We start from the raw sequence: 16,356 nt of genomic DNA, 5'->3' as shown, positions 1-16,356 counted from the left end.
GGTGATCAATTTAGTTTCCCCTGTTGAGCTAGCGCAGGGAAGTAGGGTCTAAACGATTCTAACATACTTATAGAAAAAAGGTTAAAATATTTAATTAATTAATAAAGTGTTGCAGTTTCCTTTTAAATATTTTGTTTGATTAAAAGACATTTAAATTCGATTTTTTCAAATCATTTAAACCCAAGAAAATGAATGGAATTTATCTGTTAAATTTTGTAGAGCACTAAATTAGTATTTGTTATGATATGAATGAAAAATAGAATTTTGCCAGTAAAATATAACTGCTTCAACTGGTTCCAAGTTACTGTATCCAAGTAACCAATCTTACAAGTAATTCGCTTTTGTCTTTTCGTTGAGTCATAAGTTTTAATCGAATTTAAATGCCTTTTAATAAAACAAAATATATAAAAGAAAACTGCAACATTTTATTAATTAATTAAATGTTTTATCGTTTTTTTCTATAAGTAATTTTTCCATAAAATGTGTATTTTCGATCATTCAAATCTCTACTAGTTCCACCGATTTCCGCGCTTATTTCGAATGGAAATGGTTCCACTTATCATCAAAAATAATCACATAAAAGGGGGTGTTGCGAAAATGTGCACTTTTCGATGGACGAGCCTTCCAAAATTGCCAATTAAAAACACTAAATGCTTACTATAGAGCTTCAGCAGCGTCTAAACCCATCATAATGTATGAGACAATTGTAGATCGTGGCTTGTTACAACTTTGTTTCAAAGACAACGAACCATTTTATCCAATCTACAACGTGTCAGGTTCAAAAAACTGTTTTTACAAGAGATTTTTTTTACTTTGACTGTAACTCCTGAGGGTGATGTGTTAGGACTTTGACATATTCAACAAACTTATGTATTTTGATCAGATAAACAACTTTGTCGAAGACATCAAAGCCCTAATTTGAAAAACAAAAAAGTTAGCATTTTTATCTCGCTATCGGTGGACCCCTCGGCAAAAATTTTGGTACTTAAATATGCTCCTTGTGAAACTGAACAATGTTGCTGAAGACAGCAAATGTCTATCTCTTCATCCCTGGGCGCTATTAATTTCGTACAGCTAGATTGATGTTCTGCACCACTGTGCATTGAATTCAAGCATTAAATGGCCCAACCGATTCTACTTGAATCAGTTTTCCCGGTTCAAAATGACAGCTCTCGTTGACATCTGTTACGGTTTGAATGTATTGGTGTGATTTCTCCTTGCTTATGTGTTAGTGCATAAGTGCATTTGTGTGCGTCTTATTTTAATTTGGTGAAAAAATAGGATAGCTTTGAAAAAATTTAAAAAAAATTGAATTTATTCTCTGATTTTTATTATTTTTCTTTAATATTTTTTTAACAATCCTTACTTTTTCTCACAATGTTTCATATTTCACAGTTATTTAATAGTTATCTATAATTAAAAAAAATCACATCACATCACATCACAAAAAATCACATCACATTTTTCATCACCGCTAACGAGGAACTGTTGATATCCGAACTGCAGGGCGCACCCGTCCGGAATATTTTGGCTTTTTTCATGGCGCTTCAGGTACTCAGCGGAACAGATCCTAGCGGCAATTAATACGATCCATCTTCAACTCTTCGAAACTCGTCCACACCTGATGGACGCAAAGGGAGGAATTCTTTAGCAAGCCTTCGACCACCATCACCTTTTGCCTGCTCTAGGGACTTAAATGGTTTTTCCGTTAACTGAAATAAAAAACTGAAGGTTAACATATAATATTTAAAAGCAATATCTAAAAAATTACCTCCATCACGATGGCCGTTGAAAACTCAGAGATTATTTCAGGCCTGAGGTGTGTTCAACAGAACTCAATCGAAATCAATTGAAATGGATTGACAGTTGATCAGTTGTTTTTTCAATTGACTTCGATCGATTTCTATCAGGCTGCTGAATGAACAGCCAGACACTAATACTAATGCGCTTAGTTTGTTTTCATTTTTTATTCGGCTGCGCGCTTCGAGCATTCGTCCATAAATTTTGCGGACAGCAAACGCTGAGGCTGAGGCTGAGGCAATCGGAATTCATCTAGACGATCGGGAACTTTTGTATGTAAAGAATGACGATGACGATTATGTTCACCTATAGCCAAGCTGCTGAGAAAGCTGCTGAAGGAATGGCGGAAAACTTGGAAGACACCAAGGGGCATAGCATCAAGGAATGGGTTTCTATGTTGGGTACACGTACCGAAATCGCTAACCGATTTTAAAGCAAGGGTCAGTATGTCTATCGCGATAAAGTCCGACGGATGTGCGAACAGAACAAATCGAGTTTTGTTGTTGCTTATCCGGATTTGGTGAACAACCAACATGTTCAGGCCTATTTTTTGTCAGAAACACCTTTTCAAAAATTGGAAATTAATGATAAAATTGCCAGGGAAATGGTCTTGAGCATCTATCCCACATACAAACATAATATTAAATGTCATCATGATATTAAGAAATAAAATTCAGGGTATTAATTTAAAATTTATTTGGCATCTTTGACAAACACTTTCACCACACTTTTTGATCAGTTGCTGCAACAACAAGAAGAAGAAGTTGTAGCAGCAAGCACACCGATTGATGAGACCAACGCAGAAACACCGACACCGCACCGACGGATGCTACCACAGAGAACAGAGGTCTGGCCCAGAACAAAAATGAGCCCAAAACGTGTGTAAGGATTTGAATTCAAATACGTTAGTATTTCGTTCAAATATTACTCAGCATATAGCAACTAGATGGTGCTGGTTGCTAAGTGAACGAAAACTAAACGAACTGCCCCATCATGATGGCTCTAGATATGGTGATCTCAGATGCCAAATCGCCATTCCGCCATATTGAAAAAAGTTTTGACAGCCGGCTGTAGTGTTTACGAAAAAAGGGGTCAAGGGATGCCTGTTAGTGATAAAAAATCAGATGGGAAAAAAGTGTGTATATGTGCAGAAGCCAATCGTAAAGGAAAGTTAAAAAGATTTAAAACCGTACTGGGGTTTAGTTTATTTTATTATATTTAAATTGAGTTTTCGGAAAAAAGCAATGATATGAGTATATTCAATGAATTAATTTGTATTCTAAACACTTTTTTTCAATAAAATTACAATACAGTTCGGTCTATCCGTATGTTCCGAAAAAGAAAAACTTTTTTTGACCGTTATGATAGAAAGGATCTTATCGTATTTTGCATTGGAAGTTGGATTTTCGACTCACTTTTCCAATCACAGTTCAAAACTGTTAAGTTTTGTTGCCAGGAATTATTTTGTATCGAATATGAGCATTCATAAATAAAAACATTTAAAACAGGATTTAAAAGCTCTTGAAAATACGTATTTTATTTATTATAAAACATTGAAAACATTAAATTCATACACAACAATTAATTTCTGTAAAAAAAAACATTGAAGAATCGAAATGTTTTATAAAACAAATAAAACAGTTTTTCTATCGTGATTACTAGCAACACTTCCTTGGTGCAGCTGCGAATCGTCCGAGCGACTGACTGTCATCCAACAAAACAACAACAAACTGAGTAAATACCTAGCTGCTTTTGCTTTCGTTAGCTCTCCCGTCCCGTTCCAGATTTTGTTATTGTTTATTCCCGGTGAAATATTCCTGAATTTTCAACAGCACTCGTAAGGTAAATAAGTTGTGACTTTGATATTCTCATTTTTCTTTAATAAAAATCTTGTTTGCTTGCAGCAGTATGGATACTGACGTCTTCAAAGAGGAGGCTCCAAAGCATTCTGATAATCCGGTGGTGGATTACGATGTCAATCTTGGCGATTCTGACCAGGATTCCGACAAATATCCAGTAGATGCAATTGAGGACAGTGACCTAGAAATGGACCCTCTCAATCTTCCTTTAGGTTCGGATGACAATGAGGGAGACGGTACCGATGATGGTGACGGTGGGGGAAACGCCTTGCATGGAAATAAAAATTCTAAATCGGTGTCTCGGTCGGTACAAAATGTGAGAAACCAGAAATCCTCTCAGAAAACTAACATCGTTGTGGTGCTCGTTTTACAAGCGAAGATTTGTTGGTGAGACGTCGGGTCCCAACTTTGTTGAAGAAATGAAGATATGTGGCGATACCGTGGACGAGATTTTGAAAGCTGTTTGGAGAGTTATTGAGCCGGTTATCTGCCGGGAAGCTCTTTTTGTTGAGGAGAATGGCCAGGAAGTTCCTCTCTGGGCAGATAGTGAGCCAGTGTACGCGAACCTGGGAAAGTTTATTTTCATGGCGAATAAGAATCGTAGACGCATAACTGTCGAGCAGATCGACAGCAAGTTTTTGATCAGCTCGCGCGAGCAAATCGTTCCCATCTACGTTCATGTTTACTCCAACACTGTTTCCTGCAAACAACGATGGGAAATGGTAAGTAAACAACTGGTGCAATTTCAAGATTGTGATCGTGCGGGGGCTCCTAGCAACCAATCTCTTTCTGAATTGGCTGATGAGTTGAGAGAAATTCATGGTAGAGACTTCTCCGGCCAAGCATTTGCATGGAAGCTATGGGCCACTCATATACACGCAGCACCGGCACACGACAGAGAAAGGAGGAAGACTGAACTGCCGCCCCAATCTGTTATCAAATTCTTTCGATCAGTTCCGACCTCGGAAGCTGTTCGGATGGAGAACACACGGAATGGACTGACCGTTGCCAGCACCATCAACGACGCATACAGTTCCGAGCTTGCCACGGTGGAGGAAGAGGTGGACCAACTCAAGCCTTGTATCAGCCATGCAGGACAGCATCAGGCCGGAGGAGAGTACACTAAGCCGTTCTCTTGCTGACAACGTTTCGGATATTCAAGATATGGATCATATGTAAATTTTAAACAACAAATCATGTTTATACTTGATTCGATTATTGCTCTTTTATGTTTGAAATAAAGCGATAAAGCAGTTTTGTTCTTGTTTTTAACTCATCCTCTTTCCTTTACTGATTATTTGACTGTGACGCATCATTCAACATTCCTACTGAAGGATCAAATACTCCCCCTGGTGAATACCCACAGTGCCGAAAAATATTTGTGCAGTCGTAATTTTCCAGCTCCATGAACGTGTCGAAAGCTAGATGGGATAGGTTTTGATTTTTGTTTTCCAGATACTTTTTCTTTACTCGTGACTTCATCATACCGAATACAACTTCCACAGGGTTGAAAAAGGGACAGTATGGTGGTAAGAAATCTGGTATGATCCCAATCGACCGAAGATAAAGGATAATGTTTGGGTCGCAGTGAATACGAGCACCATCCATCAACCACACCGAGTTCATCCCTGGGTATCTCTTCACTTTTGAATTTTTTAGAGCGAAATCCTTACAGCAATCAAAAAATATTTTTCGGGTGAATGTTCCCTCAGTTTCAAAGGTGTCTAATACTCCTTGTAAACCAAGAAAGCATAGCAATGATACCCGAGGACGGCGCACAAATTCACCCCGGAAAATTAATGGTTTCCCTTTAGTTCCGTAGCCACGATTCCTTAAGATGCTCCTGTTATCCAAGGACACCTCATCCAGAAACACTAGGTGGAAGATGTCCCAATCGAAGGAATTCATTTCGGAACAGAAACGGAGGATTTCATGTTCCTTGATCTGGATTGCTCTGCACTCTAAGGCTTTGTTGTTGGGGACGTCATCCCTTCAGCGTGCAGGATTCTGCAGATTGCTGATCCACTAATTTTCAGCTGAAACTGTCGATAAAAAAGATCGCTGCATTCTTCGAGGTAGAGAATCGGGTTTTGGTGATAGAGGTCCACTATCCACCGTCTGTGGTGTGCGCTGAATTTCCGGAACACTTGCTCCCGCTGCTTAGCGGAAAGAAGACCCTCCTTTTTGTGGAACTGGCAACGCTTACACTACTCCCGCCTTTTATGTGTATGGACACCATGTGTTTGTCGTTCGGGCGCACCTTCTGTGCGTACCGTTACCGGTTGCATCAGCAATGTTCTTTTGTCTTTCGACACGATACCACGCGTCTTTAATCGCTGTTAATAAAAGTTTAAGTTAAAGTTATTCGCGAGTGTTTGATTCCATTTATTTGATCCGATATTCCACGCCTATATTCCACTGTGTTGCCTGAATTGCCATCAGGTTATGGGCCCAGGCGAATAGGATCAATAAATGAAGAACGATTCCAGCCAAGCGTGCTGAAGAAAATTTTTTCGTATTCCGCCATTTTGCGAAGTTGTGATTCCGCGAAAAACTTAGCGACAAATTGCGTGATGATGGGTGATTCGAAAATCACTATTCCAAAGTTGAGTGGTGCCAATTGGCAATCTTGGAAAGTGCGGGTTGAGGCGCTTCTCACCCGAGATGATTTGTGGGATGTTGTGAATAACCCTTTGCCAGATGAAAGAAATCGCGATAATGTGTGGAGGGCTGACGACCGCCGGGCAAAAGCTACTTTGGTGTTGTTGCTAGAGGACAATCAGCTGTCTCTTGTGAAGAATTGTGCTTACGCTCATGATGTTTTTTGTGCTCTCAAGTCGTATCACGAAAAATCAACGCGTTCCGTGCGGGTCTCGCTCCTCAAGAAGCTCTGTTCGGCCAACCTTTCGGAGGGTGGTGACGTCGAAAAACACCTCCAAGAAATGGACGAAGTTTTCGATCGGTTGGACGCAGTAGACACAAAGTTGGACAAAGATGTGAAAATTTGTATGCTTCTTCGAAGCCTTTCCCCATCGTTCGACAGTTTAGTGTTGGCTCTCGATAGTCGGTCCGATGATGACTTGTCGCTAGACGTAGTGAAATCGAAAGTGGTTGATGAATATCAACGACGTCTAGAGCGAGATGGTGCTACCGGAAAGGGGGAGAAGGCTATGCGATCTAGTGAAAATAAGTTTGGCAAAGGTGTTTTGAAGTGCTACTATTGCAAGAAAGCCGGGCATCTAGAGCGTAATTGCCGGCTAAAGCAATCACAAGTGCGAGAAGAAAACTCACCGAGATCCGGTGGCAGCGGTAATGGCAGTGCAAAGGCCAAAGCTGCTGACACGGATGTAAATGGTTTAGCATTCACAATGGGTTCTGAGCGGAAAGGAACGTGGTTAATTGACAGCGGTGCGAGTGCGCATATGACGCACGATCGTTCGTTCTTTTCGTCGCTCAATGAATGCGCCAGTGGGTGGATTACGCTGGCGGATGGGAAGAAAACCCAAATATTGGGTGTGGGTACTGGAGTGCTATACGGGATTGACGGTGAAGAAAAAGTGGTTAAAATTGATGTGAAATACGTGCCAGGACTTGCAACAAACTTGATTTCGGTTGCGTGTTTGGCACAGAAAGGACTAAAAGTGAAGTTTGATGAAAAGTGTTGTAGAATCGAAGATTCGAAGAAAACCGTCGTTGCGACAGGAGTTCGCTACGGTGGCTTGTACCATCTGAGGATAGGAGAGTCGTCGATGCAGGCATCCAGCGGTCATCATTTGGAAAATTGTCAACACCAGTGGCACAGGCGCCTCGGCCATCGTGATTGGGCTGCGGTCGAGCGCATCAACAAGGAGCGTCTTGCAACAGGATTGAAAGTTGTTGACTGCGGTATGAAGCTGTTGTGCGAATGCTGTCTGGAGGGCAAGTCTGCACGATTGCCGTTTCCTCCCGTGCAGGAACGAAAGTCGACTCAGGTACTTGACATAGTCCATACCGATCTGTGTGGGCCTATGAACAACACTACACCGAGCGGTAACAGGTATGTAATGAATATTGTTGATGATTATAGCCGTTTTACGGTAACATACCTATTGAAAAATAAATCCGAAGCGGCAGATAATATTAAAGATTATGTGAGATGGACAAGAAACCTCTTTGGGCGCAACGTGCGCGTTGTGCGTTCTGATGGAGGGGGAGAGTTTGACAACCGAGACTTGCGAAACTTTTACAAGCTCGAAGGTATAAAGCCACAATACACGACCCCTTACTCCCCCCAGCAGAACGGCGTCGCCGAACGCAAAAATCGATCCCTCACAGAGATGGCCACTTGTATGTTAATCGACGCAAAGCTTCCGAAAATCTATTGGGGAGAATTCTCTAAAATTGTAGTTGAGTCCATGGATTCGTAAGGAAAGTTTCATAATCATTTTGCATAATCAGCGTTGTTAAAAACATCTTGCAAGGCCGATGACATAGTGAATTGGCGAACACTATCAATGCGATCTGAAGTTACGGAACAAATTGGCATTTCCTTCGTCGCATTTAATATCAGGTTAAGTGAAACTTTGCTCGCGTTTTCAAGTACAAATTAATTTTTTTTCTTGTTTTGCTGCCAGACATGCTGAAAACAGTTAGCGTCCATTACCTAGGGACTCAAATCGAGCTTTTTGGTGCGGGGGAGTGTGGTTGGCCGCTAAGGAAAAAAGTGATTCACATACATTTCCTTCAAATGTGGTTCACCGCATTAATTCGCATCGGCTGGTTCGCATAGCATTGCGTGCACTATGTTATCGACCTCTAAACCAAGAGCTGAACTTCATTTAGTATTATGAGGCTGGAACAAATATCAATTTCTTCTTTTGTCACCCCTCCTTCGAAATTTCCAAAAAACCCGAAGGGGGGAATAAATAAAGTTTGAAGTATTTTATGTAAATTTTGACAAAATATTCTAATATCCAAAAGATTACAAGACCAAAAAACAAATTTTGGAAAATGGAAGTTATTTCACCCTTTTTTTTATTTTTTTCTTGATTTTATTGAATTTTTCGATTAAAAATTACTTGATTTATAGGTTTTGTGCGATGATATAGAACCATTTTTCTGCATACAAGCTTTCGTGCAATTTATTCCAATTAATATGTTCTCCTCGCCTCCCCCCCCCCCCCCTCCTTCGCGATGTTCCAACTCCGAGCAACAAAAAAAGGATTTGAAATTTGTTCCGACCGATAGTAAAAAAAATTAAATTATTTTCATTATTGTGTACCAATTTTGCACAAAACCAACTGGCATCTCTAGCCGGGTGTTCCGTTGATTTTGACGTGCGACTATGACAAGTTTGACAGAAGGGATGAATGGTTTGTTAAACGGTTCGAGTTCAGTTTTACGATCAAAGAGAAATTTAAGGAAATCGTTCATATCGTTATATCACCTTTTCAGATACCATCGCACGTTTTCACATGAACGTTCATATTTCGTTGTTATCGTTGGCGAATTAACGTTTGGAAGAACAGCTACGTTTTCAGATACAATCACTATTTCTGAAACCGTAGATGTATCGTAGAGACTGTTTAAGATACGGTTTTTTAGTATGCGGGAAGCTATATTAACGGCCACGTATCTGCAGAACCGCTTACCGTCTCGAGCAATACAGAAGACACCCTATGAAATATGGTGGGGTAGGAAACCCGAACTTGGGCATCTCCGGGTATTTGGCAGCGAAGCATTTGTGCATATTCCGGATTCCAAGCGCAGCAAGCTCGACAGTAAAGCTGTTAAATTGAGATTTGTCGGATATAGTATGGAAAACAAGGGCTACCGATTCTTGAACCCCGAAACGAAAATTGTTGTCGTGAGCCGAGACGCCCGTTTCGTAGAGCTTGGAAATGGGACAAGTGGGGTTGAGTTTATGTTTTCGAAACCGAAAACTGATGAGAAGGAACCAGTGAAAGAAGAATTTGAAATTCCAGAAGAGAAGCCCGTTCAAATTCAAACCGATCATGACAATTGTAGCGAATATGAAGATGCGAATTCCGACGAAGCTGACGAGCCAGATCAACCTATTAGAAGATCGTCACGGCGGAATATCGGTGAAGCCCCAAAGTACCTGGAGGATTATGATCTCGACGCAGCCGGTATTGCCGCATTCGCACACGAAGAGCCTGCCAACTTTAAAGAAGCCGTCGAGATGAAGCAGTGGAGAGACGCAATGGAAGACGAATTGGCGTCGCACCATCGGAACGAAACGTGGGAGGTGGTCCCTTTGCCCCACGGAAGAAAAGTCGTCGGTTCCAGATGGGTGTATAAAGTGAAACGTGATGAGAACAACAAAATAGTGAAATTTAAAGCTCGAGTGGTCGCCCAGGGCTTTAGCCAATGTCTTGGCGAAGATTTTAGTGAAGTGTTTTCTCCCGTCGCTAGACATGCGACATTACGTTTGTTGTTCACCATCGCATCCAACCAGCAGCTGAAGATGCGCCAGCTTGACGTGAAAACGGCGTATCTCAACGGAAGTCTCGACGAAGAAGTTTTTATGCGTCCACCCCCGGGATACACAAAAGACGGACAAGAGCAAATGGTTTGTCGTCTTAAGAAGAGTATCTACGGACTTCGTCAGTCAGCACGCTGCTGGAACAAGCGACTAGATGAAGTGCTATTGGGTTACGGGTTCAAGTCATCTGCTGCGGACCCGTGCTTATACGTGAAGATAACGGGAAGTACGAAGTTGTTCCTGTTAGTGTATGTTGATGATCTCCTGATAGCCGCTAAGAGTGAGAGTGACATCGACAGCTGTTTCGCTTACCTGATCAAGAAGTTCGAGATTACGAGTCTTGGTCAACCTCGACACTTTTTGGGAATGGAGGTTGCCTTCGACAAGGGTGTGTATAAAGTGAGACTTCGTAACCATATTGACGGTTTACTGGACCGAAACGGAATGATAGAAGCGAAAACAGCGAAGTCACCGATGGATCCTGGTTACCCAAAGAGAGAAGACTGCGGTAAAGTTCTCGAAGACCCGACTGAATACCGAAGCTTGGTCGGAGGTCTTTTGTATCTGGCAGTATTGGCCCGCCCAGATATCGCCGCCTGTACTGCAATTCTCGGGCGAAAGTTCAGTGAACCTCGTGACGCCGATTTGACCGCAGCTAAACAAGTTCTCCGCTTCCTGAAAGGAACTAAGGATCTGTATTTGAAACTGGGAGGAATGCCTGACGCACCGTTATCCGGGTATTCAGACGCCGATTGGGCCGGCGACCCAGAGAGCCTGAATAAAAAAAATACTAATTTTGAATCAATTTGTTATCCTCTAATCAATTAAGGTGTCTTCATTTTTCCTAGATGTATTGCGTGGCCTTTAGGTCTACCTCTGTATACCTCTGTAAAATATATGAAGCAAATTTGTGTTTTCTTGTTGATAATTATAGTTCATCAAGTTGGATAGTTTGCACAGTAAAATGCAAACAAATGATAAAGATTTTACAGCCATTCCTTTGAAATGTTGGATCGATAGCTTTTCAACTGCCGATCAAGTTAGTAAGTTTATTTATTTACAAAAGGTTTTATTAGGCATTTTACTTATAAAGTTTTTATGTGCCGGGAGTGTTAGTTACGGTCGCTAGTGGCCGTCTGGGTTCTTTTTACCTGCCGGTGGGGGAGAAGGACCAAATGTTAGTTACGGTCGCTAGTGGCCGTCTGGGTTCTTTTTACCTGCCGGTGGGGGAGAAGGACCAAATGTTAGTTACGGTCGCTAGTGGCCGTCTGGGTTCTTTTTACCTGCCGGTGGGGGAGAAGGACCAAATGTTAGTTACGGTCGCTAGTGGCCGTCTGGGTTCTTTTTACCTGCCGGTGGGGGAGAAGGACCAAATGTTAGTTACGGTCGCTAGTGGCCGTCTGGGTTCTTTTTACCTGCCGGTGGGGGAGAAGGACCAAATGTTAGTTACGGTCGCTAGTGGCCGTCTGGGTTATTTTTACCTGCCGGTGGGGGAGAAGGACCAAATGTTAGTTACGGTCGCTAGTGGCCGTCTGGGTTCTTTTTACCTGCCGGTGGGGGAGAAGGACCAAATGTTAGTTACGGTCGCTAGTGGCCGTCTGGGTTCTTTTTACCTGCCGGTGGCCGATTCGAAGAACCTTTTTCTTTTAGCTTTCTATACCACGTGTTTTTTCTTCCGGTTTTTTTCTTAAATTATCTTTTTTCTCTCTGCCTGCTTCGATCCTTAATTTTAATTAAAATCAGTAACAGTTGCCATAGCAACTATTCTTGGGTAATAGAGGGCAAGAGCTCCCTCTATCATGTGTCCGTAACATCCTCCGGGGCCACGGAAAGATTTGGTTGCAATAAAACTATTTTTGAGATTGGACGAGTATAAGAAGATCGTGCTGTTCGTACAACTACTGTACGTACATTTCCGTCGGGACCATGAAAAACTTGTTCGATTATTCCTTTTGGCCAACTTCCTCTATTCAAATTTTCGTCGATTATCAACACCAAATCTCCTTGCTTGAAGTTATGATATTTTCTATTATCATACCATTTTGTACGTTTGATAAGTTCCGGGCGGTAGGCTACGAGCCACCTTCGCCAGAAACGATCAGCAAAAACTTGGGCGTGTTTATATATAGCTCTACAGGTTAAATCCTTTTCGTCGAATTGATGATCAAACTGCATAAAATTATTACGTCCCAGTAGTAACATGTTCGGTGTCAACGGTTCAGGATCTTGAGGGTTATCTGACACGTGAGTTAGCGGGCGGTTATTTATTATATTCATTACTTCGCACAACGTTGAACGCAGAACTAAGTCCGAAGGATGTCTTTCTTTCAGCATTGCGCTCAAACCTGTTTTTACAGAACGTACTAAACGTTCCCAACAACCGCCGAAGTGGGGCGCCCCCGGTGGAATGAAACTCCATTCTACTCCTTTGACACTTAGTGATTCTTCTATTCGCTTTTGATCCAATTCTCCGTAAAGTTTATTTAACTCTCGATTTGCACCGGTAAAGTTAGTGCCGTTATCTGTTTTTATTTTTCTTGGCATGCCTCTTATCGCCATGAAGCAACGAATAGCCAAAATACAGCTGTTCGTATCGAGTGATGGAACTACCTCCAGGTGAATAGCACGACTAGTTAGGCATGTAAACAAGACAATCCACCTCTTTTCAAGGTTTCTTCTCACCTTGACGAAAAGAGGTCCGAAATAATCAATTCCAGTATTGGTAAATGGATATACAAAAGGAGTAGTTCTTTCAGAAGGCAAATTCCCCATTTGGGTAACGTTAGGCTTTCCACGCAGTTCTTGGCAACGTACGCATTCTCTTGAAACCTTCTTAACCTGGGATCTGCACTTCAGAATGCGATAACGATTGTTAAGATTATTAATTACTGTTTCAATTCCTTGGTGGCCATTTGCTATGTGGAAAGTGCGAATAAGTAGTTTGGTAAATTCATGATTGTTCGGTAGTAGAACAGGATTGTTAACTTCAAAAGGTGTATGTTCATCTTGAATTCGACCTTTCATTCGAATAACGTCTTCACATATGAATGGCGAAAATTTGTATAATTTGCTAGACCTTCTAACAAATCCTGTGGCTTTAAGGCTCACAATATCATCAGAAAAGCTATCTCTTTGTACTCTTTTGTACCACATAATACGGGCTTCAGTCATGTCGTGAATATCAATTTTTAAGAACTTAGGTTTATCTTCCCTTGGTAAGGCTAACATCTTTTTCATTTTCAGGTAGTAAGCAGTAGTACGTATGAGCCTGTTGAAATCAGAAAAACGAGAAATGTCTGGTAGATCGTCACAGTTCTGATTTAACGCCTGCAAACCTATAAAGTATTCGGCTTCTACTTCTTTTTGGAAACATACCAAATCTTCCTCGGATAATGTATTACACGACTCTTGAGGCCAAGCACTACGGTCTTGATACAAAAATTCTGGACCTTTCAACCAAACAGTCAGATTTTCAAATTTAAACGACTTCGTAGCCAAGTCTGCAACATTCAGACAAGATGGAATCCAACGCCACATAGCAGGTCCATGACCGTTCTCCTTGATCTTGGTTACACGTGATCCAACGTAAGCTGTCAATTTCTCACAAGTATTCAACCAACTAAGACAAATCTTAGAGTCCGTCCAGAATAATGTAGCAGTGACTTCAATCCCAATCTCATCCTGGATTATCTTCATTCCTTGACTTGCTAGCACAGAGAACCAGAGAACGGGCCCCGAACAAATATGTGTCGAATCCGTGTGTAAGAATTTGAATCGTCGGCCATTTTAAAACCGTTAAAATTGGCCTAAAAACAGCACCATCTAGTGGCTCTTAGCTAAGTGACTCAGCTGTTGTTGTCGATTTTTTTTGTCAACAGTTAAGAACACTCAGAACATAAACAACCAAAAACTTGCTTCCAGGTCGCACCAACACAGAGTTCAGTTAGTTTTCTTTTTTTTGGGGTGTAGAAAAAGCAACATAATGAAATTTGCAGCAGGAACTATATGCGCTTTTAACGAAATCTTTTTCTTTTGGCAATGATGCCTCATTTGGTACTCGTTTTGTATTGAGCCACTGATTTTGTTTGAGAAAAAAAGCAAACATTATTTAGTTGTTTGAAGAGAAAGTTCATATAAGATTAAAATTATGTGTCTGTTTTAATATAAATTATAATTTCAAAAATAGTTCAGTAAACATTTGCCGCAGCAACATTTGATTTCTGTATGATGTGTTAATTTATGATACCCCTCTAATGGATAAACTCCACTTTTTGTTAAGGATCAAATTTTAATCAAATTTCACTCATAACGAAGCATTTCAAATCTAATTAATCGAAAGAATCACCACCCATCTTCGTTCGAACATTGCGAAATTCTAGCATGTAAACATCGCGTCATTTCTGCCAGGATAGGACTTCAGTACCTACTTCCGAAAATATTCGAAAATTGGAATAGCTTCCTAATATTGAATTTAGCCTCTTAGACAGAGCAAAGTAATTGTATGGAGGTTACCCGGACACCTAAGAATCCTAAGAATTTAAGGGAATAGCAATAGGCATTTAAAAGCAACTTGATATCAAAATTTTATAAATTCTTCAAATATTCCCCCCTTCTATTATACCAATTACAGATATCCGATAACACCATGCGCCGAGTTTTCACTGGTCCTACCGAGATAACAATTTTGTGAAAGAAAAAAGAATACTGAATGAATTTTTAAATTTGTGTTCATCATCGAAATTGATTCTAAATTATAAAAAAAATCAATTAAGTCTTGATGTAGTGAATTTCATATCCACAAAAACAAACACAGGCCAAAAACTGAAAAACCATACAATTATTTTAATTCCTGATTGAGTGACTGAAAATAAATTTGGCTTTGAGTGCATTTTTCATTCGTTGAAGGTACTATCGTCTGAGCGTGTAGAAAAAATGGAAAAAATAAAAGTACCGGTAACGACATCTGGTGGCTCTTAGCTAAGTTGCAAAAATGGCGTCGTTTATTTTGAAATCACGGTTGGTATTTTTACACACGGTTTGGGCTCCAGCCCGAACTCTGGTTCTCTGTGTTGCTAGTACACAACCTTGCAGCTCCAAACGTGGCACAGTCTGAGACTTCAGAGCAGCAACTCTGGATTTAGCGTAAACCATAGCCACGTGATATTTGTCTTCGCAGTGGTGCACCATGTAAATAGCACACGCAAACGCTTTGTCACTAGCGTCACAGAAAGCATGCATTTCGATACTGCCGAAAGATTTCAGTGAAGGAAAATAAAAACGCGGTATACGGAGTTCTGTTAGCTCAGTAATTTCTTGTAGCCATTGTTTCCAGTCTGAAAACACACCTTCCGGAATTTTATCATCCCAACCAGTTTGTAAGCGCCATAAATTCTGGAACAAGATCTTCAGATGTATCGTAATCGGACTAAGAAACCCTAATGGATCGAAGATTCCCATCATAAACTTCAAAAATTGTCTTTTTGTCGGCACATCTGTTCCAAGGCGAAATGATGAATCCAAATAAGGGAAATCAAATTTAAAAACAAATTCGTCAGTCTTAAGGTCCCATATAATTCCCAAAATGCTGACTTTTGGTTTGGGATCAGCTCTCAAATCGGGATGGATAGCATTCATAACTACTGCCGATGGTGAATTAAATTTAACCAATTGAAAACCACCTTTTGCGTGTACTGTTATGACCTTTTCAATCAGCTGGACTGCTTCTTCATCAGTGTCCGCTCCATCAAAATAATCATCAACATAGTGTTGCTTGACAATGGCTCTATGAACTCCTGGAAACTGTTCTTCCAACTCCTGTGCGTTAAAGTTTTTAATGAACTGCGCAATAGATGGCGACGACATTGCTCCAAAGATCATGACTTCCATTACGTAAACTTCAGGCGGCTTAGAACGATCCATACCACGCCATAAGAAACGTTGCGAATCCTGATCCTGCTTCCTAATGCGCACCTGGTGGAACATCTCTTTGATGTCCGCCATGAATGCCACCTTCTTTAATCTTCCCCTTACAAGAACTGCATTCAACGGTGGAACCAAATCAGGACCCTTCAGCAAAAGGTCATTCAAAGAAAAACCGTGCGACTTAGCTTTGGCATCCATTACCAGACGAAACTTATAAGCGCTAATTACGCTAAAATGTGGAAGATACCAGGTATTCCGAGTCTCTTTAAGTTCTTCAGGACTCATTTTTCT

At 40.9% G+C, this 16,356-nt stretch overlaps 2 protein-coding genes across 2 annotated transcripts; one reads left to right on the top strand and one right to left on the bottom strand.

Annotated features, from left to right (window-relative positions):
* The first annotated feature begins 2,083 nt into the window (after positions 1–2,083).
* LOC129737797 (uncharacterized) lies at positions 2,084–5,126 on the top strand. The gene is made up of 4 exons (XM_055728959.1): positions 2,084–2,196; positions 3,705–3,975; positions 4,034–4,691; positions 4,747–5,126. The coding sequence occupies exons 1-4, from the start codon at positions 2,084–2,086 to the stop codon at positions 4,836–4,838; spliced, it is 1,134 nt and encodes a 377-aa protein (XP_055584934.1). The 3' UTR covers positions 4,839–5,126.
* Positions 5,127–11,259: 6,133 nt separating this feature from the next.
* On the bottom strand, positions 11,260–14,060 carry LOC129739122 (uncharacterized). Its single transcript, XM_055730520.1, has 2 exons — positions 11,625–14,060; positions 11,260–11,558 (listed from the first exon to the last, which is right to left on the bottom strand). The coding sequence occupies exon 1, from the start codon at positions 13,837–13,839 to the stop codon at positions 11,941–11,943; it is 1,899 nt and encodes a 632-aa protein (XP_055586495.1). The 5' UTR covers positions 13,840–14,060; the 3' UTR covers positions 11,260–11,558; positions 11,625–11,940.
* Between the last annotated feature and the right edge of the window lie 2,296 nt (positions 14,061–16,356).

This window comes from Uranotaenia lowii, chromosome 1 (assembly GCF_029784155.1).
Source record: "Uranotaenia lowii strain MFRU-FL chromosome 1, ASM2978415v1, whole genome shotgun sequence".
NCBI lineage: Eukaryota > Metazoa > Arthropoda > Insecta > Diptera > Culicidae > Uranotaenia > Uranotaenia lowii.
The sequence above is the reverse complement of the archived record's forward strand: the minus strand, read 5'-3'. Positions and strand labels throughout refer to the sequence as shown.

Coding starts and splice junctions, on each gene's coding strand:
- LOC129739122 (XM_055730520.1), bottom strand. CDS start 13,839: ATGAAGATAATCCAGGATGAGATTGGGATTGAAGTCACTGCTACATTA.
- LOC129737797 (XM_055728959.1), top strand. CDS start 2,084: ATGACGATGACGATTATGTTCACCTATAGCCAAGCTGCTGAGAAAGCT. Junction 3,976..4,033: donor TGTCTCGGTCGGTACAAAAT/GTGAGAAACCAG, acceptor TCGTTTTACAAG/CGAAGATTTGTTGGTGAGAC. Junction 4,692..4,746: donor CACCATCAACGACGCATACA/GTTCCGAGCTTG, acceptor GCCTTGTATCAG/CCATGCAGGACAGCATCAGG.